This window comes from Rattus norvegicus, chromosome 7, assembly GCF_036323735.1.
Source record: "Rattus norvegicus strain BN/NHsdMcwi chromosome 7, GRCr8, whole genome shotgun sequence".
NCBI lineage: Eukaryota > Metazoa > Chordata > Mammalia > Rodentia > Muridae > Rattus > Rattus norvegicus.
In genome coordinates, this window is record NC_086025.1 from 37,238,253 (window position 1) to 37,265,354 (window position 27,102).

The 27,102-nt window shown below is 36.8% G+C and overlaps 1 protein-coding gene across 16 annotated transcripts in view; it reads left to right on the top strand.

The window, feature by feature from the left end:
* Nucleotides 1-27,102, top strand: part of Cep290 (centrosomal protein 290) — an 89,191-nt gene that overhangs the window by 41,488 nt on the left and 20,601 nt on the right. For 13 of the 16 annotated variants that reach the window (XR_005486624.2, XM_039079085.2, NM_001401003.1 and 10 more), the window contains 15 exons: nt 3,608-3,719; nt 5,159-5,364; nt 6,295-6,446; nt 7,600-7,711; nt 8,269-8,724; nt 9,798-9,962; nt 10,876-10,983; nt 11,211-11,345; nt 12,094-12,360; nt 12,963-13,070; nt 13,577-13,776; nt 15,001-15,214; nt 22,678-22,815; nt 24,939-25,160; nt 25,455-25,577. Coding sequence is in view for 14 of the 16 variants with exons in the window: in XM_039079085.2 (XP_038935013.1) it covers nt 3,608-3,719; nt 5,159-5,364; nt 6,295-6,446; nt 7,600-7,711; nt 8,269-8,724; nt 9,798-9,962; nt 10,876-10,983; nt 11,211-11,345; nt 12,094-12,360; nt 12,963-13,070; nt 13,577-13,776; nt 15,001-15,214; nt 22,678-22,815; nt 24,939-25,160; nt 25,455-25,577 (2,718 nt within the window). In the remaining 2 variants the exon portion in view is untranslated. Of the gene's footprint in view, nt 1-3,607; nt 3,720-5,158; nt 5,365-6,294; nt 6,447-7,599; nt 7,712-8,268; nt 8,725-9,797; nt 9,963-10,875; nt 10,984-11,210; nt 11,346-12,093; nt 12,361-12,543; nt 12,637-12,962; nt 13,071-13,576; nt 13,777-15,000; nt 15,215-22,677; nt 22,816-24,938; nt 25,161-25,454; nt 25,578-27,102 lie in introns of those variants that run through there. The other 3 variants (XM_039079086.2, XM_063263467.1, XR_005486625.2) reach the window with 2 other exon arrangements.

Genomic DNA, 27,102 nt, shown 5'->3' on the forward strand with positions numbered 1-27,102 from the left:
TGTCATGGTAGGAGTTCAACAGAACAAGATCTCAAAGTGCTGGCCACAGAGCAATTAATGGGTCCTAGTGCTCAGCTTGCTTTCTCTGTTTTATATAGTCACTTCCACTAGTAAGGCAGTGAATCCTGTCCCCACAGTCAAGATGGGTTTTCCTATGTTAATTAATGCAACCAATTATTACGGACCCACAATACCCTTATTCCCATTAGCAAGAATGGAGTCAGAGAAAATCAAATTGCCATGCCTAGAAGCCTGTGGCCAGATAGTCTGGCAGATGCAACACAGAGGCAGAAACGATAAGAAATGCACTGCTTAGTTCAAAGTGAATGCCAAGAACAGACTTCCAAAAATTCTTCTTAGATCTCTATACATAAGTAATGGCACATGTGTGCACATGCATATGGAAACCTGCAGTTGGTGTCAGATATCTTCCTCGATAGCTCCTCACTTTATTTAGTGAAACTGAATCTGGATTTTGTCAGTTCTAGGAAATGTATGTAGCCAGCTTGCCCTGAAGGTCCTGTCTCTGCCTCCTGGATGCTGAGGCTGGAAGCTGCTGCCTTGCTTGCCCAGCTTTTTACATGGATTCTGGAAGTGTGAATGGTAGTGAAGAGTGCTTGCTGACTTTCTTGAGGGCTTAGTGCAGATTCCAGCATTTACGGTCAACTACATGACTGTAACTCAAGCTCCAGGGGGCATCTGACCCCTCCAGCCTCTGGGCATCTACACACACACATGCACACACACACACACACACACACACACACACACACACACACACACAAACACTCATAAAGTAAAAGCTTTTTGGAAAGTTCATATACCTTGTAATTTAATAACTGTTTTTAACTTAAATGATATTAATTATTAATTCATCTCATTAATTCATTGTTAAATACCCATGTCCCCCAATTACAAGGTGACAAAACTGCCTGCAAAATTTAGTGAATAAAATAATTATTTTATTCTTGCTGTGGCTTCTGGGCGTCAGAACTCAGTCAGCATGCTGCAGATAGCTTATCTGTGTTCTGCAGTGTCTGATATCTAGGTTAGGAAGACTTGAAGCACTAAGAATGGCAGTTAGATGGAGGGAAACTGTGATCAGAATGTACTCTATGAAAAGTAACCTTCAATAAAATATTCCATTAAAAATGGCTGAGCAGGGGTGGCAGGGGTGCTGGGCTCAGTCTGAAAATGCCCACTCACGCATGTGGCCCTCAGCCAGGGCTGACTCTTGAAATTGGGGAAAATTAAACATAGAAAAAGAGAGCAATGGCTAAGACATAGGTCCGAGGACTAAAGCACTAGAGTATGGGGAGGAGATAGGGTCTGGAAGAAGACCATGTGAGGTGAAGGTAAAAAGGGAAATTGAGTAGTATGGCATTTATTTTTATTAAAAAACACATAATGTCTTTTCATCATATTTTTGCCTCCCCAACCCCAGCGAGATCTTGAGATCTTACTCACTTTTCTACCCACTCAACCGCATGTTCTTTTGTTTTCTTTAAAAACAAACAAACAAACAAAAAAACAAAAAACAGGAAAAATAACAAGAACAACCCTCCCCCCAAAGGAAGAAGAAAATCAACAGACAAGCAAAACAGCAAAAGAGTGAAAATTAATGAAACAGAAAACACACACACACACAAACACACAAACACACACACACACACACACAAACACACAAAAACAAAATGAAAAAAAATCTCAGTATGATATTTAAAACACCCCTCAGGCCTCTATTTTTATTTTATATTTATTGTATATAAAACTTGGTGTCGTAGAGATGGCTCAGCAATTAAGAGCACTGATTGTTCTTCCAAAGGTCCTGAGTTCAATTCCCAGCACCACAGGGTGGCTCACAACCATCAGTAATGGGATCTGATGATCTCTTCTGATGTGTCTGAAGAGATCATCAGATCCTATCAGAGAACAGTGTACTCATATACATAAAATAAATTTAAAAAATCATTAAAAAAGGTCATATTTTTATTGTGTATATTTCATCATAACATCTCCTTTTGTTTCTCAAATCCTTAATTTTATTAATCTTTAACACTTAACTGTAGAGTATAATTGATTAGCTCATTTTCAAGTTACTGTACTAATGTGTAAGTTTTTAAGATTGCCACTGAAATGATTTCAGATTGGGTAGCATTTGCATCTGAGACTTTCAGATTAGGGATGTCCAAGTGGTAAGTCTACATAAATAATGCAGAAGCGCCTGTCCCAGTTTCTTTTTGTTGCTGTGATAAAATATCCTGTCAAAAAAAGCATCAGAGAGCTTATTTAAGGGATGTAATGAATGTGACCACCTATCGTTAAGAGAATTCAAGGCAGGAACTTGGAATAGCTAGTTGATACATCAGATGCACAGTCAAGAACACAAACAGGGGCATGTACTCTTGCTGGCTAGTTTTCAGTTTGATTTCTTCACTCTTATCCAGATCAGAAATTGCCTCTTAGGTAGTGGTTGCACCCACAATGGATGGTGACCTCCATATTAATAAAGCTAGTTAAAACAGACCCCCATACATGTGCCCGTAGGCCAGCCTATTGGTAATAATACCTCATTGAGGCCCACATTCCCTAAGTTCCAAAATCTGAACTCCTAGGCGCTTACTTTTGCTTATTGTTGCAGAGGTCTTCTGATATCCAATCTTTTCCTAATGGAGCCTTGTCTTCCTTATCTGTTTCTTCAAACTCTTGTCTTGCTTTAGAGCAGGGGTTCTCAACCTTTTATGTGGTGATGCCCAACCATAAAAGTATTTCCATTGCTACTTTATAGCTGTAATTTGGCTACTGTTATGAATTATTATGTAAATGTCTGTTTTCTGGTGGTGTTATGTGACCCCTGTGAAAGATTCCTTCAGTCCCCATAGGAATTTCAATCCATAAGTTGAGGAACACTGCTTTAGAGCAGCTGTGTTTGCCGAACATTGGCTCTTCATGGTTCACTGATTGTCAAGACTGGTTTCTTCATACTTTTGGTTTTACTATAAATTCTGCTCTTACATAGATGTGCCCACCTTACCCCCTCTTGTTCTATACTGTATATATATTGCTCCCTAGGTCTAGAAGTTTTTGATATAGTTTTTAGTTTACCTATTTATTTGTGTTTGTCATGCCTTCTCTCAACTTTTAACACACACACACACACACACACACACACACACAGAGTATAAATGGAGAAGCCTGTGACATGTGAGGTTTTGGCTTATTTCTTTTTATTGCCACAGATGATACACTAGGGATATGCACTTAAGTGCTTGGAAGAATGAGGTAAGGAAGTCCTAGTTTGTGAAAGTTGTAAAAGCCTTCGCTTGTCCTTACTGGTTAAGATTAGTAGGTATCTTCATGGTAAGAATGAATGCTTGGAAATCTCTCTCTCTCTCTCTCTCTCTCTCTCTCTCTCTCTCTCTCTCTCTGAGTGTGTGTTTAGATGTGTGAGAAATTATCTTTTTATATTAAGGTTTGTTTAGATTTTTAAAGTGAAGTGTATATTGTGAGCGTCAAGGATACTGCACCAAGCAAAGCAGTGTCGCCTCTGTGACTCTCACCTCATTGCCATGTAGCCTTCTGTAATGTCTGTCTTCTGTTCGTTCAGTGTGAAAATGCATCGCTGAAAGAACAGATGGAGGGGCTCAGTAAAGAGCTGGAGATCACAAAGGAAAAGCTCCATACCATCGAACAAGCCTGGGAACAAGAAACGAAGTTAGGTAAGTCTTATTACTCCGGGAATACCGGGTGAGAGATAAATAACAGTCGTTTTTTTCTTTTTTCTTTTCTTTTTTCTTTTTTTTTCTTTTTTCTTGTTTACTGAAAAATTCTTTTCTGTAGCAGAATATATGGATATAGTTTGATTTAAAAAGATGAACTGTATCCCATACCTTAGTTTAGTACACAGAGGAAGAATACTATTCTGGGTGTTTGCTTTATAGTTCTCACATGAGATTTTTTTTTTCCTGTTAAAATCATATGTTATTAATTTATGATTCAACACTAGCTATTTCTGTCTTTATTTTTCATTAATATATTTATTCACTTTGCTTCCTGATTTCAGCCCCCTCCCTGTTCGTCCAGTCCACCCTCACAAATCCCTCCCTCATTGCCTCCTCCCCTTGAGTATCACTTGGGTACTACCCTGCCCTGGGACATCAAGTCACAGCAGGACTAAGGGCATCCTCTCCCACTGAGGCCAGACCAGGCAGTCCAGCTCAAGGAAGGGGATCCAGTGGCAGGCAGCTGAGTCAGAGACAGACCTGGTTCCAATTGTTAGAGCACCCACATGAAGATTATTTTGAATTATTATAATGGTATTCTTGAAATACATGTTTTTTTCTGAATACAAAGTTTATGTGTTGTGTATTATTTGATACCTTTTAAAATATCAAAGAAAATTTGGGGATTTATATTGCTTATATTTGTAGCAGTATATCATCATAATTCTTTTATGGATGTTTTTATTTTTATGTATTTTAAATAATAAATATTACTTGTTATATACTATACCAATTTAGTAGAAATTCCAATTATTTCCATATTTTAATCATTTTTCTCATAGAAATTTATGCAATATTATATTGTTTGAGTGATTATGATTAAAGCATTAGTTTTTAATTTTGCCATTATTTAAAGTGCTGCAGAGATCTTCATCTTTATCTGACTTGCCATATTATTGAATATAAAATTGTAATATGATAGTATTTGATACTGCATGCTTATAATGCCCAAAATAATGCTTATTATTTGAGATTATCTTGTAGAGTTTCTTAATCATATCACTTAATATTTTACTGTTGACTTTAAAAATATTGCACCTATATGTCTAAAGTCACACTGCTGTCCTGTATTGTCCCAGTGCAGTTAACATTACTTCCACAGCAAGTGTTCTTTACTGCTTGTCAACATGCTCCAACCTGTGACAGCTCTACATTGACCTACACATGGCCATTTCAGTAAATTGCATTTTTTATTGTCATTTGATAAATGGAGATCTTTATTCTAGAAAGAATACATGAATAAGGATCAGAAAGATAGGAATAAATAAATGGAATACAGATATGTCTTAATTCAAAAGTTCATACAACTGTGCTTTTTTTTTTTTTTTTTACACCTCTCCTTAATTGTCTTTTGTGTGTTGTATTATTCCACGTAGGAAATGAATCAAACATGGATAAGGCAAAGAAATCAATGACAAATAGTGACATTGTTTCTATTTCAAAAAAAATCACTGTGTTGGAGATGAAAGAATTAAATGAAAGGCAGAGGGCTGAACACTGTCAGAAAATGTATGAGCACCTAAGAACTTCATTGAAGCACATGGAAGAACGAAACTTTGAATTGGAAACCAAGTTCACTGAGGTTTGATACGATTTTTTTGATGTAAATAGGCAGTAAGAATTCAATAGTAGACACTGGATTATTGCTAGGAACTTTGTGTCTCTAAGCTAGCATATGCATACAGCATTTGCACTTTATATAATGGATATATAGACTATTCTTTCGAAATCTCAGTACTTTACACTGAAGCACTTGTTTCTGTAAACACATTCTTTCTTGCCAATGTCATGGTATTGTTTTTAGTGAACAGAAGGATGTCATTTCTTTAAAAGCAAGTTGTCTTCCAATACTATCTCTTGTTTAAAAAGTATTCATTCTCTTTTTCACTCCAGCATCTGTTTGGGAACTGAAATTATATAGTAAGAGGCAAAATAGTTAAAAATCTGTGTTTTCAAAAACTTTAACAGCAGGTTATTATAGATACTTAGTGTGCTCTGAATTAAGTAGTCTGCAGATACTCAACAGCCTATGATTGAGTGACACCTTGCAGATGCTTAGGTTAAGATAGATTTCAAAAGCGTAAGTATCATTTTTTTCTTTTAAGACATTTAATGTTAGTAAAAATTTATATATTTTATAAAATTTAAAATTTTGTTGGCTCACTTGGGTTTATTCTTAAGTACTTTGCTTATATTTCAAAAATTCTTATGTATTGATTGCCAACATAAATAATTTATGATAGAATTAGACTATTAACTACATTTTTTAATTTGTTCTTGATTCTTTCTTTAGTTTGTTCTTATCACTTTATACCTGTTTCTGGGCTAAGGGAAAGTAAAGAAGACTGTAGTACTCAAGAGAGTAGAAGTTATGTCTCCAGACTGGAGCTGTATGTAGTTCATTGACTTAAGTTAGTGCGTGCCCTGGGTTCTATTCCCAGCATAAGGTAAATAGAATGAATACAATCACATAGTCCTGGGGACTGTTTTATTGTTGTGGCTTTTCCCATAGCTTACCAAAATCAACCTGGATGCACAGAAGGTGGAGCAGATGCTGAGAGATGAATTAGCTGATAGTGTGAACAAGGCAGTGAGCGACGCCGATAGACAGCGGATTCTAGAACTGGAGAAGCGTGAAGTGGAGCTCAAAGTGGAAGTGTCTAAGTAAGTGCTATTTCCTTTGTCTTTAAGTTCAATTACAAATATATGGAGCAGTACCTATACTCATATTTTTAAAAAAGAGGATTAATATTTTTATTTGGTTGTTTTTTAACCAGATGATATAACATTGAAGAGGAAATTACATCTCACAGTTTGCTTTTTTTTTTCAGAATGTAAGGATGCAACTGTAGAAGGCCTAAAGTTAAAACAGAAACCACGTAGGGCCTATGTCTTACTCATTGCCTGTTTGGGGGGAAGTAGAGATGTAAGAGTCACTTAGTATTTCATTTATTCACTTTTAAAAGAAAGGAATTTTACCTTTTTATAAGGTTGGTGTAAACATATAATTAATTTATATTTAGATTTACTTTAATTTTCTTCAGAGCTAGCTATGTGGTAGGCATCGTGTAAGACATCAGACATATTAATTCATGAATTCTTGCTTTCTAACACTTGGAAAATTGCCTTTCATTTGACAGTAGAAACTGCCCAGCTACTTTAGAACACTAACTATATGCGCCAGGTAGACACTATCACTCTTTATCTGGTCAGGTGCTGTTCTAGTGGGATCATAAGGAGCTTTGAGTTAATGTGCCAAGCACAAATAACTAGTAGGGGTGTGTGTGTGTGTGTGTGTGTGTGTGTGTGTGTGTGTGTGTGTGTGTATTCATAAAATTATGGCCACCCCTTTACAGTAGTTTTGGGACCCCTGTAGGTTTCCACAAGGAAGGCAGGATGCTTTTGGGTTTCCAAGGGGCACCTCTGGACCAAAGAGCAAGGCTAGAGCTGGGCAATGGACCTACCATTTTCTAAATAAAATAAAAAGTATCTTAGAGAAAATGTGTGGGAAGAAGTGGTCTCTGACAACCTGCATTTATAAAATGCCATCTGTTAAGTGAAATTGGGATAATAACTTAGGTCATTATCTTTCAAAATGTATATATTATACTATACCATAGGTTAAAGACTTTCTGGAGTAGATGTTTTTGATCACATATAGAATTAGATTACATGAAGTAGTTCAGGAGACCTTTGAACTCTTTAAGTTTGATACAGTGAAGAGATGGAAAACTGAATTGCTTTTCTAGACAGATGTCTCAAAATTAGGCTTTTCATATTTACTGAATTGTTGTTTAAATATGTTATTACTTTCTAGACTGAGAGAGATTTCTGATATTGCCAAAAGACAAGTTGATTTTTTGAATTCACAACAACAGTCCAGGGAAAAGGAAGTGGAATCCCTCAGAATGCAGCTGCTGGACTTCCAGGTGCATATAGTGTTAACTCCCCTGCTAGGCTGTTGTTCCCTAAGCTCACCGGAGACACTGCTGTATGAGGAGTGCTGTGCAGATGTTAGGGCTGCAGTGAAATGCTCTTCCTGCTGGTTGGGACTTTAGAGAATATTTTCCATTTGAATGACGTACTGAGAAGTAGTAAGTAGTGAATATTTAACACACTAATGAGGAGTGATTAATTAATTTTCACTGGCTATTTTCTCTTGTATGTATTTGTAGTTTTTCATAGATCCCATGTTCTAAGGTTTTTAGAGGAACAAAGATGTTCATCGTACACATTGAAGTGTGCCGTTAATATTTTTAGAGGATTAAAAGATGCTCATTGTATAAATCAAAGTGAATTTCACAGTTATCTGTAAATTAGAAGGCAAAATTAGAAATTTAAGTGTGCTTCATTTGTTAGTTTAAAAAAAAAACAACTCATGTGCAGGTGTTTTAAAACTGTATTTACTAAAATGTGACTTTGAACCCATGATATTTGTTGACAAAAACCTGAAATTGACTATAAATATGTATTTTTTTACTGTTAGGCACAATCTGATGAAAAGGCGCTAATTGCCAAATTGCACCAACACGTTGTCTCTCTTCAAATTAGTGAGGCCACAGCTCTTGGTAAGTTAGAGTCAGTTACGTCTAAACTCCAGAAGATGGAAGCCTGCAACTTGCGCTTAGAACAGAAACTGGACGAAAAGGAGCAGGCTCTCTACTACGCCCGCTTGGAGGGTAGAAACAGAGCCAATCACCTGCGCCAGACCATTCAGTCTCTACGACGACAGTTCAGTGGCGCTTTACCCTTGGCTCAGCAGGAAAAGTTCTCCAAAACAATGATTCAGTTGCAAAATGACAAACTTAAGATAATGCAAGAAATGAAAAATTCTCAACAAGAACACAGAAATATGGAAAACAAAACATTGGAAATGGAATTAAAATTAAAAGGCTTAGAAGAATTAATAAGCACTTTAAAGGATGCCAGGGGAGCCCAGAAGGTAAAACTTGATCTGAAGTTTAGTATTCTCATTTTATATAGTAATATTGCTCTTAATGTGTAGCTGTGTGAATATATTTAATGCACATCTAAACTACTAATTGGTTAGCTTAGATTTTACAAATTGGGAATTTAGACATTCATGAGCAAGGATCTTTAGAAAAATTACTTTTTGTAATAGCACACACATTTTTATTTTAAACATTCTAAAAATGTCCAAATATATATTAAGTCAATATTAAGTATATTCATATTTAAATGATTAATACTCATCAGTTGATGGCTACTTTGCACAAATATTTTGTTTGAATTATTTAGTTTTCTGTGCTTTTACTTGTACACATTTCTTAGAGTTTTCATAGAGCTCCATTTTATTTTTTTAAGATTAGTTTTTACTATCATTGGGAAGAGTGAGATGGTAAACAATTGTCTTCCTGTGCTGGAAATGATTATAATTTCCTCTTTTAAAAAATTATTTCTTGGGTAGATTTCTTTGACAATTTCATATACATATATATATATATATATATATATGTATGTATGTATGTATACACACACACACACACACACACACACACACACACACACACACAATGGATTGTGGTCACACTTTCCTCTCTCCCTTATTTTATCCTCCTTTTCCCTCACTTAGCACCACATCCTCCTGTCAAATCCTGACCCATGTTTTGTATGTTTTTTTGTCATTTTGTGATGCACTGAGCTTACCTACCACGATTCACGTGGCTGTGAGGTATGATGTTGTCTACTGGAGCGTGAAAAAGTGACCAGTAACTCCATCATTGTAGAAAAGGCTAGGATTTCTGTTTTTAAAGTTGTACCAATGTGTCCATAACATGACTGAAGTCAGCACTTAGTAAACAAGTGACAGCGAATGAGAAATTAAAAGCAAATATTACTAATAACTGGTTATTCATTTGGGAATAATTTGAAGAATGTTTTATTCTAATATTCTACATACTTTACAATAATATATGGAAATCATAAATAACTTTGCCATTAATGTCTATTAAAATAGTGATCAGTAATTTAGCATTTATATTTATATATAATTAGGTAATCAATTGGCATGTGAAAATAGAAGAACTTCGCCTTCAAGAACTTAAGCTAAATAGAGAGCTAGTCAAGGGTAAAGAAGAAATCAAATATTTGAATAATATCATCTCGGAATATGAACATACAATCAGCAGTCTGGAGGAAGACATTGTTCAGCAGAGCAAGGTTTCTTTTTCTATTTATTTCTGTTCTTTCTAAAGCTTTCAGTCTCAGACCATTGTATTTTAACTGCATTGTGGTTAGATAATTAGGTATAGTTCCCATTATAATGAAAAACAAAATAACCTCTTTCTTGATTCTTAAACTCCAAACATGCAAATTTACTCAGTTGTACAGAGCTCTTAACCTTAAAAAACAAAACAAAACAATGTCAGCAAACTTATTAGGTAAGTTAGTTTTTATTTTGACATTAGTTATATCATTTCTTCAGTCTAGTTTCTCCTAGATGTCACTGTTGATTTAGAACAGAGCATGGGGTAAAAAAAAAAAATGCCAGATACCCATGAAACGCACTCAACACAGAGACTCTAGTCACTGTGCTTGGACTTACTTTTCTCTCACTCTTTGTATCCTAGATACCTTGTGTTTATATTTTCACTGCCTTAGGATCCTCACTCACAAACCTTTCCTTGACTACAAAGACTCCTTGGATTGAATAGTAAATTGTTCCATCAGGATTTCCTATATAGGGAACATTGGTTTTGATGATCTAAATAGTATTTGCCATCCCCTGATATGCTACATATTTGTTTGTTATTTCCGGTTTCCTTCTTCCTGGGATATACATTCCCTGGAGACAGGAACTAAATAATGTTTATTGCTATGCTTACACTGCCCCAAATAGTGCTTGAGAAGTGTGCTTCATGTGTGTGGTTGGAATGGGTGGGTACATGACTAACTAGACTGAAATTCTGACATTAGACCTGTGCCTCTGGGTTCTTAGCAAGTTGTTTTTCCCATAAAATAAGAATAATAGTTCTGACAGCAAGAGCTGAAGGTAAAGTAAGAAAATGTTTATATGCCTGTTATATGCTTGTTGTCACTGGACATACCTAACAAAAATAAATGTCATTTTTAGTTTCATGAAGAAAGACAAATGGCTTGGGATCAAAGAGAAGTTGAGCTGGAACGCCAGTTAGACATTTTTGATCGTCAGCAAAATGAAATACTCAGTGCAGCACAAAAGGTATAAATGACTGATCATGGTTGCTGCTTGGTAGCGTTAACTAGCTAACAGTCTCTGAATTCAGTACATTTTGAACTTTAAGATGTGTGCTTTATGTGAGTTGTCATCAGTTTCTTTGTTTACAGATAAGTGAAATTTAGTCTACTATATTTTCATACAGTTAAAAGATTTAGTATTGTTTTCTCAGTACTACTCTACTATTTTTAAAGCATATTGTTTCTCAATAGTTTGAAGACGCGACAGGATCAATGCCTGACCCCAGCTTGCCCCTTCCAAACCAACTTGAAATTGCTCTAAGAAAAATTAAGGAGAATATTCAAATAATTCTTAAAACACAAGCAACTTGCAAGTCACTAGAAGAGGTAACTGGAATACTTTACATTTTAATGAGTATATTACTGGGAATGTTTTTGTAATTTTCTAAATATTAATGGTAATTAATTAAAGTAGATTTTTGCTAATTCATCCCTTTTTTCTATTCTTATATTCTATTTCTAATAGCTGATAATAGTCCATGTAGTTAAGTTGAATTTACAATTCATTTGTTTACTACAATTTACTTTGCAGCATACTAAGTAGGTAATAAAAGTCATGTAAATTTTGGTTTATATGAGTTACTAGTAAATCATGTGTTTTAAAATATCTGTCTTAATCTTACTGAAGATTAAAACTCTGCTGTGGTGCGGTAAACTTCCAACTGCAACCCACTGATGCATTGACCTGTGCCGCTGAAATCCCAACTGTATGCTCCATTAACACCACTGCCTTGGTCTTCTGTGACCTCAGCGGCCAATTGAACTGCATTGTTTTCTAATTCTAAGCACTAACTCGTTATTAGTTCTAAACTGCAAGATATAAGTAAAGTTAATTAAACTTTGTGTTTAACCTAACAAAGTGATAATCTTATAAGTAAATTCAAATGTATATGCAAATAAATGTATTGTCACATAAAAATATAATAAATAGAATTTTATTGTCAAATGGCATTATAAAAAAACAAAGAAGAAAGTGAATCTGCTGTTTTGCTTGGAAGTAGTCTTAAGTAAAATTTATATGAAGCATTTTAAAGGACAAACTGTGCTGAAATAACTTCTTGTGACTTTACTATAGAAACTAAAAGAAAAAGAATCTGCTTTGCGGTTGGCAGAGCAAAATATTCTGTCAAGAGACAAAGTAATCAATGAACTGAGGCTTCAATTGCCTGCCACAGCTGATCGAGAAAAACTTATAGCTGAGCTCAACAGAACAGAGCTGGAGCCAAAATCTCATCACACGATGAAAATTGCCCATCAAACCATTGCCAACATGCAGGCGAGGTTAAATCACAAGGAAGAAGTATTGAAGAAGTACCAGCATCTTTTGGAGAAAGCCAGAGAGGTAGCTTGTCATGCTGCTTTCCTTGCTGTGTTTTCAGTCAAGAGCAGAAGCTATTTTCTCTTAAAGTGGTAGTTCATTCTTTCTCTCAGATGATTCTGTATAGGAATTGTTGCTCTTACATGATTGGATTACAGGTCTGTTGGCCAAACTGGCAGTTTGTGTTTGTGTGTCTTCCTCTTGTAGACTGAGGAAAACAGGACTATCTGTCTCTCACGGTGAAGCTGGATGGTTTAGGAAAGGTCAGGTGAACGTAAGAGTAAAACCCGGAACAATAAGGTAAACGATGCTACCACAGGAGTACCGTATGGAGATCCACTTTTCTAGAACAATAGGAGAGACATGTAGTATTTTAAAATGTCGCTCAGAATAAGGGTGATGATCCATGTTACTCTAATGTCAAGAATAAATTGCAGTGAAAGGCTTGGGTGGCCAACGTGAGCACACGGCAGTAGAAATGTATAGTGCTCTAATATTCATATGTATGCCGAGCTTATTTCTTCTGTCTTAAGATTTTAGAAATTTAAAGATTAGCTACGATCTTTTAGATTGTGAATCTATTTCAGTCATAATTGTTAATACAACTTAAACTGTCTATGAAACAGGAGCAAAGAGAAATTGTTAAGAAACATGAGGAAGACCTTCATGTTCTTCATCACAAATTAGAGCAACAGGCCGATAATTCACTCAGTAAATTCAAACAGACAGCTCAGGTAAGATACTGAGAACTTTGTTCTCTTCTTTGTTGAGATTCGATATCACACAATTTAAAGATTTCCCGTCTTTATGCCTCACAATAGAACACACCTCACCTTTTTCTTGCCTATCTTCAGAAAACCAGCTCCAATCTTGAAAACGTGATCATGTTTCTTAAACTCAAATCCATCAGTAATTGTCCCTACTCAATCATATTTATCTTCCTTCCCTGTGGACTCCAGCCTGCGGTGGTTTAAGTCTACCGGTAAATGCATTTCTGCCTTTTGGATTAACCCCTTGGCTCCTTTTGATCATTAGGCTCCTCAGGCCTCACCTCATTAGTTCATGGTCATCACCCTCCACTGCACTTAGACACTGGCTAAAAACAGTAATCCGCACCTTGTCTTCCCTAGTCTGCCTCTTCCTCTTCAGTTTCAGACTTCATTGATTCATAAAGAAAGTTACAGGATGAGTCATAGTCTCAAATTGACTTTCCCACTACTCATGTATTTGTATCTCATAGGATTTAATTAAGCAGTCTCCTGCTCCAGTACCCACCAACAAGCATTTCATTCGCCTGGCCGAGATGGAACAGACAGTAGCAGAACAAGATGACTCTCTCTCTTCACTTTTGACCAAACTGAAGAGAGTATCAAGAGATTTGGAAAGACAAAAAGAAGTCACTGAGTTCAAAGTCAGAGAATTTGAAACTACCAAATTACGGTAACTTTTAGAAATCTCTTCAATAAGCAAATGGAAGTTATGCTATGATGAGGCTTGTACCTGCTGTGTGAGCTCCCCTAAAACCTTGATGTATACATTTTGTCCTCAGGAACACCCAGGACTCATTGCTTTATAGCAAAGTAAGGTCCTAGGAAGGCTCCAAAGCGTAACAGAGTGGATGTGGGGGAAAAAAAATCAGTTTGAAACTAGTCACTCTTCCTCAAAAGCCTATTTATTTTCTTCTCTAGAATCTTATTTTAACTACTTCCACTGTCTACTTCATCCTTTGTAAATGAAAATGGCAATATTTACTTGGACTCCTGCCAAGTGAAGTTCCCCGGTACAGAAGTGACTTGAAAATTACAAATTCACATATAAATACCTTTTGTTTAAACCTGAGAATATGTGATAAAAACCAGGCTTAATAAATGTTTGTTAAATTTGCTTTTAAGGAACTGTAGTGACAGAGTGTTCACAACATATTATATATTAAAGACTATTAGCATCAGTCAGCTTTTTTTAAACATAAAATTGGTATGAAATGGTTCAGTTTCTAATCATAGATCATCTTCCTGGCTTCAGTTCAGTGGAATGTTGGCCCACTTAGGATTCTATCCCTTTCTGATGGCCCATTAGAACTTTGACTGTTTACTCTTGGACCTGAGATACCGTAGCACATGTTTGTGAATATGTAAGTAGCTGCCACTTGAGAGTCTTTCTTTTGAAGATCCTGTGTGATGCTGCTTTGGTCTTGATTCTCGCAGTCTGTTGAATATACAGGAGAGTTTATATTTTTTTGTATACTAATCTTATGCCATGTACTGGACTGCAAATTTATGTTTTTTATAATCTGTTTTCATTTCTCTTTTGAGCCACATCTCACCCTGGGCCAGGCTGTCCTAGTTAGAGCTCACTGGGCAGTGTAAGCTTTCGGACTCACTGTAATCTGCCTTAGCTGACTCAATCCTGAAATCATAGGCATGGACCACTGTGCCTTACTGAAGAGTACCTAGGCTTTCAGATCTAATTCCTAAATGAAGGAAGTAGTAATCTTCTGAAGTAACTTGCGTGTATAGTCTTTTACCACATATGGCGTATAGACATAACCATAGTCTGTGGTTGTGGCTTTCCAACGTCATTTTGTTTTGATTTGCTTTGTTTTTTTAAATCAAGATATTGCTTGCAATACCCAGTCTGGTCAATACATGTGATTGTTTATCTCAGGCTCCAAGAAACTCATGCCAACGAAGTAAAGAAAGTGAAAGCAGAGGTAGAGGACTTAAGGCATGCTCTAGCCCAAGCACAGAAGGACTCCCAGAATTTAAAGTCTGAACTCCAGGCTCAGAAAGAAGCAAACTCCAGGGCACCAACAACCACAATGAGGAATCTAGTAGACAGGCTAAAGAGCCAGCTAGCTTTGAAAGAGAAGCAGCAAAAGGTAAGTGCCTCATGGCCACCAAGGAAAAGGGCTAGAAATCTGGAGGTCCGAAAAAGGCACTAAGCACTGTTGAAAGAAAAGAATGTGGTTTCTAATGTGGTTGCTTAGAAATTCTTTCACATGGCTCTGCTCTGTGCTAATGCTATTTTAAAATGCAGATATAGTGCAGTTGATTTATGTATGGAGGTCTGCAAGTATCTCTAAGAAGGAAAAGACATCTTAGCCTCATTATTTCTCATTTCCGTTGGTTTTTCATGTTGCTCAGGCAGTTTTGAACACTTTAGAGGACTGGGGTGATATGGTGGTAAAAAGGAAGAGAGATGACAGAATGTGGCTTCAGAGGCTTTCTGTGAAAAGTTGGTCAATAGATTTAATAGGAAATCGTAGTTTTGCTGTGTTTTTTATTTATCTCAGACTTGGTAAATGGTTTAGAAGATGCTACGCTTTCCCCACCCAGTTCATGAATTTTATGGACACGTATTTTATTTTATTTATTTTTTATTAATGGAGTATTTATTTACATTTCGAATGTTATTCCCTTTCCCGGTTTCCAGGCCAACATCCCCCTAACCTCTCCCCCTCCCCTCCTATATGGGTGTTCCCCTCCCCATCCTCCCCCCATTACTGCCCTCCCCCAAACAAGCACGTTCACTGGGGGTTCAGTCTTAGCAGGACCAAGGGCTTCCCCTTCCACTGGTGCTCTTACTAAAATATTCATTGCTACCTATGAGGTCAGAGTCCAGGGTCAGTCCATGTATAGTCTTTAGGTAGTGGCTTAGTCCCTGGAAGCTCTGGTTGCTTGGCATTGTTGTTCATATGGGGTCTCGAGCCCCTTCAAGCTTTCCAGTCCTTTCTCTGATTCCTTCAACGAGGGTCCTGTTCTCAGTTCAGTAGTTTGCTGCTGGCATTCGCCTCTGTATTTGTTGTATTCTGGCTGTGTCTCTCAGGAGAGATCTACATCCGGCTCCTGTCGGCCTGCACTTCTTTTGCTTCATCCATCTTGTCTAATTGGGTGGTTGTATATGTATGGGCCACATGTGGGGCAGGCTCTGAATGGGTGTTCCTTCTGTGTCTGTTTTAATCTTTGCCTCTCTATTCCCTGCCAAGGGTATTCTTGTTCCCCTTTTAAAGAAGGAGTGAAGCATTCACGTTTTGATCATCCGTCTTGAGTTTCATGTGTTCTAGGCATCTAGGGTAATTCAAGCATTTGGGCTAATAGCCACTTATCAATGAGTGCATACCATGTGTGTTTCTCTGTGATTGGGTTACCTTACTCAGGATGATATTTTCCAGTTCCAACCATTTGCCTAGGAATTTCATAAAGTCATTGTTTTTGATAGCTGAGTAATATTCCATTGTGTAGATGTACCACATTTTCTGTATCCATTCCTCTGTTGAAGGGCACCTGGGTTCTTTCCAGCTTCTGGCTATTATAAATAAGGCTGCTATAAACATAGTGGAGCACGTGTCTTTGTTATATGTTGGGGCATCTTTTGGGCATATGCCCAAGAGAAGTATAGCTGGGTCCTCAGGAAGTTCAATGTCCAATTTTCTGAGGAACCTCCAGACTGATTTCCAGAATGGTTGTACCAGTCTGCAATCCCACCAACAATGGAGGACTGTTCCTCTTTCTCCACATCCTCGCCAGCATTTGCTGTCACCTGAGTTTTTGATCTTAGCCATTCTCACTGGTGTAAGGTGAAATCTCAGGGTTGTTTTGATTTGCATTTCCCTTATGACTAAAGATGTTGAACATTTCTTTAGGTGTTTCTCAGCCATTCGGCATTCCTCAGCTGTGAATTCTTTGTTTAGCTCTGAACCCCATTTTGTAATAGGGTTATTTGTCTCCCTGCGGTCTAACTTCTTGAGTTCTTTGTATATTTTCGATATAAGGCCTCTATCTGTTCTAGGATCGGTAAAGATCTTTTCCCAATCTGTTGGTTGCCGTTTTGTCCTAACCACAGTGTCCTTTGCCTTACAGAAGCTTTGCAGTTTTATGAGATCCCATTTGTCGATTCTTGATCTTAGAGCATAAGCCATTGGTGTTTTGTTTAGGAAATTTTATCCAGTGCCCATGTGTTAGAGATGCTGCCCTAGTTTTTCTTCTATTAGTTTGAGTGTATCAGGTTTGATGTGGAGGTCCTTGATCCACTTGGACTTAAGCTTTGTATAGGATGATAAGCATGGATCGATCTGCATTCTTCTACATGTTGCCCTCCAGTTGAACCAGCACCATTTGCTGAAAATGCTATCTTTTTTCCATTGGATGGTTTTGGCTCCTTTGTCAAAAATCAAGTGACCATAGGTGTGTGGGTTCATTTCTGGGTCTTCAATTCTATTCCATTGGTCTATCTGTCTGTCTCTGTACCAATACCATGCAGTTTTTATCACTATTGCTCTGTAATACTGCTTGAGTTCAGGGATAGTGATTCCCCCTGAAGTCCTTTTATTGTTGAGGATAGCTTTAGCTATCCTGGGTTTTTTGTTATTCCAGATGAATTTGCAAATTGTTCTGTCTAACTCTTTGAAGAATTGGATTGGTATTTTGATGGGGATTGCATTGAATCTATAGATTGCTTTTGGTAAAATGGCCATTTTTACTATATTAATCCTGCCAATCCATGAGCATGGGAGATCTTTCCATCTTCTGAGGTCTTCTTCAATTTCTTTCCTCAGTGTCTTGAAGTTCTTATTGTACAGATCTTTTACTTGCTTGGTTAAAGTCACACCGAGGTACTTTATATTATTTGGGTCTATTATGAAGGGTGTTGTTTCCCTAATTTCTTTCTCGGCTTGTTTCTCTTTTGTGTAGAGGAAGGCTACTGATTTATTTGAGTTAATTTTATACCCAGCCACTTTGCTGAAGTTGTTTATCAACTTTAGTAGTTCTCTGGTGGAACTTTTGGGATCACTTAAATATACTATCATATCATCTGCAAATAGTGATATTTTGACTTCTTCTTTTCAGATCTGTATCCCCTTGACCTCCTTTTGTTGTCTGATTGCTCTGGCTAAAACTTCAAGAACTATATTGAATAAGTAGGGAGAGAGTGGGCAGCCTTGTCTAGTCCCTGATTTTAGTGGGATTGCTTCAAGTTTCTCTCCATTTAGTTTAATGTTAGCAACTGGTTTGCTATATATGGCTTTTACTATGTTCAGGTATGGGCCTTGAATTCCTATTCTTTCCAGGACTTTTATCATGAAGGGGTGTTGAATTTTGTCAAATGCTTTCTCACAATCTAATGAAAGGATCATGTGGTTTTGTTCTTTCAGTTTGTTTATATAATGGATCACGATGGTTTTCCATATATTAAACCATCCCTGCATGCCTGGGATGAAGCCTACTCGATCATGGTGGATGATTGTTTTGATGTGCTCTTTGATTCGGTTTGCCAGAATTATATTGAGAATTTTTACGTCGATATTCATAAGGGAAATTGGTCTGAAGTTCTCTTTCTTTGTTGGGTCTTTGTGTGGTTTAGGTATAAGAGTAATTGTGGCTTCATAGAAGGAATTCGGTAGTGCTGCATCGGTTTCAATTTTATGGAATAGTTTGGATAATATTGGTATGAGGTCTTCTATGAAGGTCTGATAGAATTCTGCACTAAACCCGTCTGGACCAGGGCTCTTTTTGGTTTGGAGATCTTTAATGACTGCTTCTATTTCCTTAGGAGTTATGGGGTTGTTTAAATGGTTTATCTCTTCCTGATTTAACTTCGGTACCTGGTATGTGTCTAGGAAATTGTCCATTTTCTGCAGATTTTCAAGTTTTGTTGAATATAGGCTTTAGTAGTAAGATCTTTAGTAGTAAGATCTATGATTTTTTGAATTTTCTCTGATTCTGTAGTTATGTCTTCCTTTTCATTTCTGATTTTCTTAATTTGGACATACTCTCTGTGTCCTCTCATTAGTCTGACTAAGGGTTTATCTATCTTGTTGATTTTCTCAAAGAACCAACTTTTGGTTCTGTTGATTCTTTCTAGGGTCCTTTTGTTTCTACTTGGTTGATTTCAGCTTTCAGTTTGATTATTTCCTGCCTTCTCCTCCTCCTGGGTGTATTTGCTTCTTTTTGTTCTAAAGCTTTTAGGTGTGGTGTCAAGCTGGTGACATATGCTCTCTCCTGTTTCTTTCTACAGGCACTCAGAGCTATGAGTTTTCCTCTTAGCACAGCTTTCATTGTGTCCGATAAGTTTGGGTATGTTGTACCTTCATTTTCATTAAATTCTAAGAAGTCTTTAATTTCTTTCTTTATTTCTTCCTTGACCAGGTTATCGTTGAGTAGAGCATTGTTCAATTTCCACGTATATGTGGGCATTCTTCCTTGATTGTTATTGAAGACCAGCTTTAGGCCATGGTGGTCTGATAGGACGCATGGGATGATTTCTATCTTTCTGTATCTGTTGAGGCCTGTTTGAGGTCAATTTATGGTCAAAGTACCATGAGGAGCTGAGGAGAATGTATATCCTTTTACCTTAGGATAGAATGTTCTATAAATATCTGTTAAGTCCATTTGGTTCATGACTTCTCTTAGTCTGTCTACGTCTCTGTTTAATTTCTGTTTCCATGACCTGTCCATTGATGAGTGGGGTGTTGAAATCGACTATTATTGTGTGAGGTGCAATGTGTGTTTTGAGCTTTAGTAAGATTTCTTTTACGTATGTAGGTGCCCTTGTATTTGGGACATATTTAGGATTGAGAGTTCATCTTGGTGGATTTTTCCTTTGATGAATATGAAGTGTCCTTCCTTATCTTTTTTGATGACTTTTAGTTGAAAATTGATTTTATTTGATATTAGAATGGCTACTCCAGCTTGCTTCGTCTGACCATTTCCTTGGAAAGTTGTTTTCCAGCCTTTTACTCTGAGGTAGTGTCTGTCTTTTTCTATGATGTGTGTTTCCTGTCGGCTGTAGAATGCAGGGTCCTCATTGCATATCCAGTTTGTTACTCTATGTCTTTTTATTGGGGAGTTGAGACCATTGACGTTGAGAGATATTAAGGAATAGTGATTATTGCTTCTTGTTATATTCATATTTGGATGTGAGGTTATGTTTGTGTGCTTTTCTTCTCTTTGTTTTGTTGCCAAGACGATTAGTTTCTTGCTTTTTCTAGGGTGTAGCTTGTCTCCTTATGTTGGGCTTTACCATTTATTATCCTTTGTAGTGCTTGATTTGTAGAAAGATATTGTGTAATTTGGTTTTGTCATGGAATATCTTGGTTTCTCCATCTATGTTAATTGAGAGTTTTGCAGGATACACTAACCTGGGCTGGTATTTGTGTTCTCTTAGGGTCTGTATGACATCTGTCTAGGATATTCTGGCTTTCATACTCTCTGGCGAAAAGTTTGGTGTGATTCTGATAGGTCTGCCTTTATATCTTACTTGGCCTTTTTCCCTTACTGCTTTTAATATTCTTTCTATGTTTTGTGCGTTTGGTGTTTTGACTATTATGTGATGGAAGGAGTTTCTTTTCTGGTCCAATCTATTTGGAGTTCTGTAGGCTTCTTGTATGCCTATGGGTATCTCTTTTTTTTTTAGGGAAGTTTCCATGATTTTGTTGAAGACATTTACTGGTCCTTTGAGCTGGGAGTCTTCACTCTCTTCTATACCTATTATCCTTAGGTTTGATCTTCTCATTGAGTCCTGGATTTCCTGTATGTTTTGGACCAGTAGCTTTTTCCGCTTTACATTATCTTTGACTGTTGAGTTGATGATTACTATGGAATCTTCTGCTCCTGAGATTCTCCCTTCTATCTCTTGTATTCTGTTGGTGATGCTTGTATCTACAGCTCCTTGTCTCTTCCTTTGGTTTTCTATATCCAGGGTTGTTTCCCTGTGTTCTTTCTTGATTGCTTCTATTTCCATTTTTAATTCCTTCAACTGTTTGATTGTGTTTTCCTGGAATTCTTTCAGGGATTTTTGTGATTCCTCTCTATAGGCTTCTACTTGTTTATTTTTGTTTTCCTGCGTTTCTCTAAGGGAGTTCTTCATGTCTTTCTTGAAGTCCTCCAGCATCATGATCAAATATAATTTTGAATCTAGATCTTGCTTTTCTGGTGTGTTTGGATATTCAGCGTTTGCTTTGGTGGGAGAATTGGGCTCTGATGATGCCATGTAGTCTTGGTTTCTGTTGCTTGGGTTCCTGCGCTTGCCTCTCGCCATCAGATTATCTCTAGTGTTACTTTGTTCTGCTATTTCTGACAGTGGCTACACTGTCCTATAAGCCTGTGTATCAGGAGTGCAGTAGACCTGTTTTTTTGTTTTCTTTCAGCCAGTTATGGGAACAGAGTGTTCTGCTTTTGGGTGTGTAGTTTTTCCTATCTACAGGTCTTCAGCTGTTCCTGTGGGCCTGTGTCCTGAGTTCTCCAGGCAGGTCGCTTGGAGCAGAAAAGTTGGTCTTACCTGTGGTCCCGAGGCTCAAGTTTGCTCGTGGGGTATTGCTTATGAGCTCTCCTCGAGGGCAGCAACTAGGAGGACCTGCACCGCCCTTTCCAGGAGCCCCCGTGCACCAGGGTCCCAGATGGAGTTTGGTGTTTTCCTTTGGAGTCAGAAATGTGGGCAGAGTGTAGTCTCTTCTGGCTTCCCAAGCGTGTCTGCCTCTCTGAAGGTTTAGCTCTCCCTTCCAAGGGATTTGGGTGCGGAGAACTGTTTATCTGGTCAGTCCCTTCAGGTTCCGGCGGTGTCTTGGGCGCAGGGGACCTGCTGCTCCAGTGCCCTTATGTACAGGATCCCAGAGGCCATATACAGTTTCCACTTGGGCCAGGGATGTGGGCTGGGGTGGGCAGTGTTGGTGGTCTCTTCCGCTCAGCAGTCTCAGGAGTGCCCACCTGTCCAGGCGGTGAGCTCTCTCTCCCAAGGGGTTTGGGAGCGGTGAGCTGCGGGCGGGGATCAGCGAGGTTCGGACATGTATTTTAAACAATGTCTTGTAACATTACTCATCTACTTGAATTCCATCAGTTTCCACGTGGAAGGGTCAACTGAGCGAAGTTGCTTTTTCTTTTTTGCTAAATGAAGAGTTTCTTACTAATAGATAATTTAGAAATGATCAACAAGACATTCTTTCTTTTCTAATGTATAGTGCTTGACTTAATTAGTGCTTAATTAGTGCTGAAAATAATTGTCAGGGTTTTGAACTCAATTTGTAAAGAAGTGAGTAAAATTACAAGGAAATTTACTTGAAAAAGTTTAGGAGTTTGTGAGTTTGTTTAATTGGGCACAGTCCCTACAATAATCTTTCATATTTCTCTGTAACCAGACTGGCCTAGAACTCACTTGGGGTAAGCTGTCCTCAGGCTTGTCTTTGTGCTGAGAACATAGGCTAGGACTACAGTGCCACATGTAAGGACACTTAGGTTATGGCATCTAATAGAAAGGCAATAGAAAGTCATACAGCCTGTTTTGTATTCTATTTTGCTCACACACAGTATTAATTTACTAATAATTTATTTTTGTATGTTTTAATTGTAGGCACTTAGCCGAGCCCTGTTGGAACTTCGGTCAGAAATGACAGCAGCAGCTGAAGAACGTATAATTGCTGTAACTTCTCAAAAAGAGGCAAATCTCAATGTTCAACAAGTTGTTGAGCGGCATACTAAAGAACTAAAGGTGAGCATCAGATATGTATGAATATGGGCAGATGCCCAATCACTTCAGAGAATTCGTATTGAATTGGTGCCTAATTAGATAGGTGCATACATAGTTTTAAACAGGATATATCTTTATATCATTCATATATGGGCTATCATCTTGAGGAGTTTGAAAAGATAGGCCACTATAAGTTGTGCTTACTAAAAGGACTCATTTAAGAAACATTTTACTTAGAAAATTTTAAACCATTTTAGTACATTTTAATTAAGCATTGCTGAGATTCAGGTCCAACACAGGAGAGCTAAACAGCCAGCCCACGGAATTCTTTTTAAGGCTGTTTTGTTGGAATAATTTCAGGCTCACAGCAAAACTGAGAAGTCAGAGATCTTGCAGATATACCCTGCACCAAATGTATGCAGCTTCTTCTGTAACTGGCACTCCCCACCATACAGCACATACACTAACTGTTTGTAAGGCTTTTTATCTATAGAACTGTCTGGCTCTGAAACCTTTTCTTCCACTAAATTATTGTTATCAAAATACTTCCTCATTTTCTTATCTGACCATTAAGCTTAGTGATTAAAACTTTTTTCCCTAAACATATATTTCATAATAACAGTTTCTCTATTTTGCCTTATAAATTTCTTTACAGAAAATTTCATATAGTATATTGTGGTAAAATGAAAAATCTAATCGTTTCTTTATTTTGGTTTTATTTGCTTTTGATTTTTATATGCTTTTCCCTCTCATTAAATAGTTTATAAAGTAGATTTTCATTAATTTTTCAAATATAGCCTAATGTGCTTTTCAGTCATGTTGTCATAGCTAATAAAAAATTTGTTAATTAAATAAATGTATAAAAGGGAATAGTTCTTTCGTGATAATTTTAGTATCTCCCGATCAGAAATGCTATTCCTGAATTTTATTTTCAAATCCTTGTTTAAAATGTTCTCTGAGATGTTATATTTTTCTTTTAAGCACATTTAATGATTAATATCACTAATAATACCATTTGACCTTAATAATTTATTTAAGAGAAGATTTTCACACTTAGTTGAATAAGTTATTACAGGACAGATAATAGCATGTTCTGCCTTTGTCTCTGTTCAGACAGCTTAGAACTCCTGAAGTCCACATGCAGGATTGTAAGTTGCTTTTATCTCCTGAGTTGAAGTGAGGAGATGAGAGCCATACCCAAGCTGTGTGAATACATGGCTTGGGATGAGCCCAGAGCGTTTCCTCTTCTGTACTAACTATACCTAGGCCTAGGTCTGGGAGCTTCTAGCCTCCATACAATCTAATCTTCCAAGGTGACTGATTCAATCTGTCTTCTCTTGTCTTCTAACTGAGTTGCTCTGCCTGGCCTCATACTAACTTTGGCAATAAGTTCTAATCTTCTGCTCCTTATTCTCTGACCTCTTCTGTCTTTACCTGTGTCTAGCTTGTTCTCTCTGTAATCTGTCTCTGTAAAACTGTCCCAGTAAAACTGCCATGCGAACACCCCATACCAAAGACCACATACCTCTGCTCTTAAGTAGCCTCTTTTCTTCTCCTACCCTCCTGTGAGTTGAGCATCTCCTATTCTGTCAAATCTTTCTCTCATTTGTCACTTTGTCTGCCCCTCAATCACACTTCACTTTCAAACATGGCTGTTTCCTTCTACAAACTAACATTACCTTTATTGTTAGGAATTAAAGCTATACTAAGGACCTGTCTATATCCTATCCAGATCATACTTTAATCCGGAGTATGTGTGCATTTAGCTTGATCATATCTTTGGATGTGATCCCTGGCCAGAGCAACTATGTTGCTGAAGTTCCTCTACAGTGGACTGCTGTCTCAAGCAATCCTTTCATGTCTTTACTCAAAAAAGAATTTTATAACATACTTGAAGTCAAAGATTTAATGTTACATTAATCTTATGTTTTATAATCCTTAAACATTGCTGTTCATGTTGGCCTCTTTTACTGATTCACCATTTGAACAGAGAAAATATTATAGTTTGTAGTTTTACTTTGTTTGATATACTTAAAAATTTATAATAGAATGGTGTTTCTAGTGCATATAAGTATAACTTCAGTTTTCTCTTGCTTTATTATTAATATGTGAGGAATATTTATAATATTTTTATCTTTTAATAGTCACAAATTGAAGATTTAAATGAAAATCTTTTGAAATTAAAAGAAGCTCTTAAGACAAGTAAAAACAAAGAAAATTCACTAGCTGATGACTTAAATGATTTAAATAATGAACTGCAAAAAAAGCAAAAAGCTTATAATAAAATCCTTAGAGAGAAAGATGGAATTGATCAAGAAAATGATGAACTGAGACGACAGATTAAAAGACTGTCCAGTGGGCTACAGGTAATTTCGTATTTAAGTCAGATAATGTGTTTGATCAGTAATGTATAAGTCATGATTCTCACTCATTCCACAATATGTGCAAAAACTATCTGCAGGTATTTGACTAGTTCCTTGAGAGGCCTCTGTTATCGCTCCTGTCTACAGCAGGACAGTGGCCACTTCCATGCTCTCCTGATACTCAGTGTCATATAGAAAACATGATTAATCATAGCCTCACAGATTTCTACAGTTGGAATATTTAATGTCTCCTTTAACATTTATTTCTCATGTAAAGTAATATCTTAATGTTTTTAGAGCAAAACTCTGATAGATAATAAGCAAAGTTTAATCGATGAACTTCAGAAGAAAGTTAAAAAACTTGAAAGCCAACTGGAAAGACAGGTGGATGACGTAGACATAAAGCCTATAAAGGAAAAGGTATGTAAAGTGTGCTCACTAATAGTTCTGAACCAAGTGAAATGTGCATTTATAAGCAAATAGTTCTGTCTTCCTTTAAGGGCCTCATATGCACTGCATATGGTCCTAAGTAAGAGGTCTAAGACAGGTTTCTGTCATTTAGAAAGTTGTACTCCATTGAGAACACATCTGTGATATACCTCCATGTCATTTCCGAATATTGGAATGCCATTAGTGTCTCTTTGTGTCCAGTGTAGCCCGTGAGTTTCTCATTTCTTCCCATCCTTTCATTGCCTGCCCAACCCTTAAGGATTCCATCCCATGCTGCCCCATTACTTATGTACACATCTCATTCTACAAGCTAATACTCATATTTCCAGAAGTTCTCATATTCAGAGATGACTCTTTGAATACATTAAAGAAAACCTATCAGTCAGGAAAGGCTTTTGTAACTTTTAAAAGGATACTTTGTAGCTGATTTGAATAAATAAGGTTAGAAACTAATTTGGAGAAAACATATCGAAGGCTCTCCAGTTTTAAAGGACATTGTTTATTTAACTTCAAACCACATCTCCCAGCCTTTTTAGACATGAAATCCTCATTTACAGTAAACATGATGTTTCATAATATCTCCTATAGTAGTCTAAATGAAATGTAGAGTTGATATAAATTTCTATAACTTCAGAACTGTTTTAAATGTACCAAATGAAATTAGTACCAGTATAAAAATAACTTATAAAATACTGAATATAATAATACATTATTCATATAGCACATGTCTTTGATCTATACTAGAAGAATAAGGTAATCATGTGTTTGTAGCTTAGGTATTATTAATGTGAATTCTAAGCCTCAAATATAAACTCTGTAAAAATGTGTTCTAATAGTTTATATGATATCATTGCTGCAAGTAATTTGATTTCCAAAATGATAAGCAATTATTGTTATAACTTTCAACAAAATAACATCTAACCTTTATTTTAAAAAGGTAATTGTACTATTACTAATTCCATATATCGGTGGAGAATTAGAAATGGTAAAATGGAGTTAAATTACTAGTTTATGAAATTGTGAACAGAAGTTTTAACTCTATGAAAACCCACCAGGACTTACTCAGAACATGGGACTATCTTGTTTCACACAGCTTTCTTTGACCCTTTTATTGTAATATTAGCAACCATAGCCCTACCATCACTATTTCCAGATGATCTATTTCTGTAAGAACCTAGATCCCGCCTTTTCCATTTTAATAGCACTTATCACCAATTCACATCCTCCTGATTTATATATTTTTCTCAAGTTTGTTCAACAAGTCAAAATTGTAAGGTTTGCAAACTTACTCCGTCTTATCTGGTCCGCATATGCTGTGTGCTCTTCGTATCTACAGTAGCTTGGCATATGGTTAGCACGAAAGCAATACATGCTGGGTGGTAAAGTAATATGCATTTAGACCAGAGTGAGTTATAGTAATAAGGAATTGTCAAAATGTCATGTTCTAGCAAGATTGGATTGGTGATTCACACAGAATTGTTTTTTTTTAGAATCT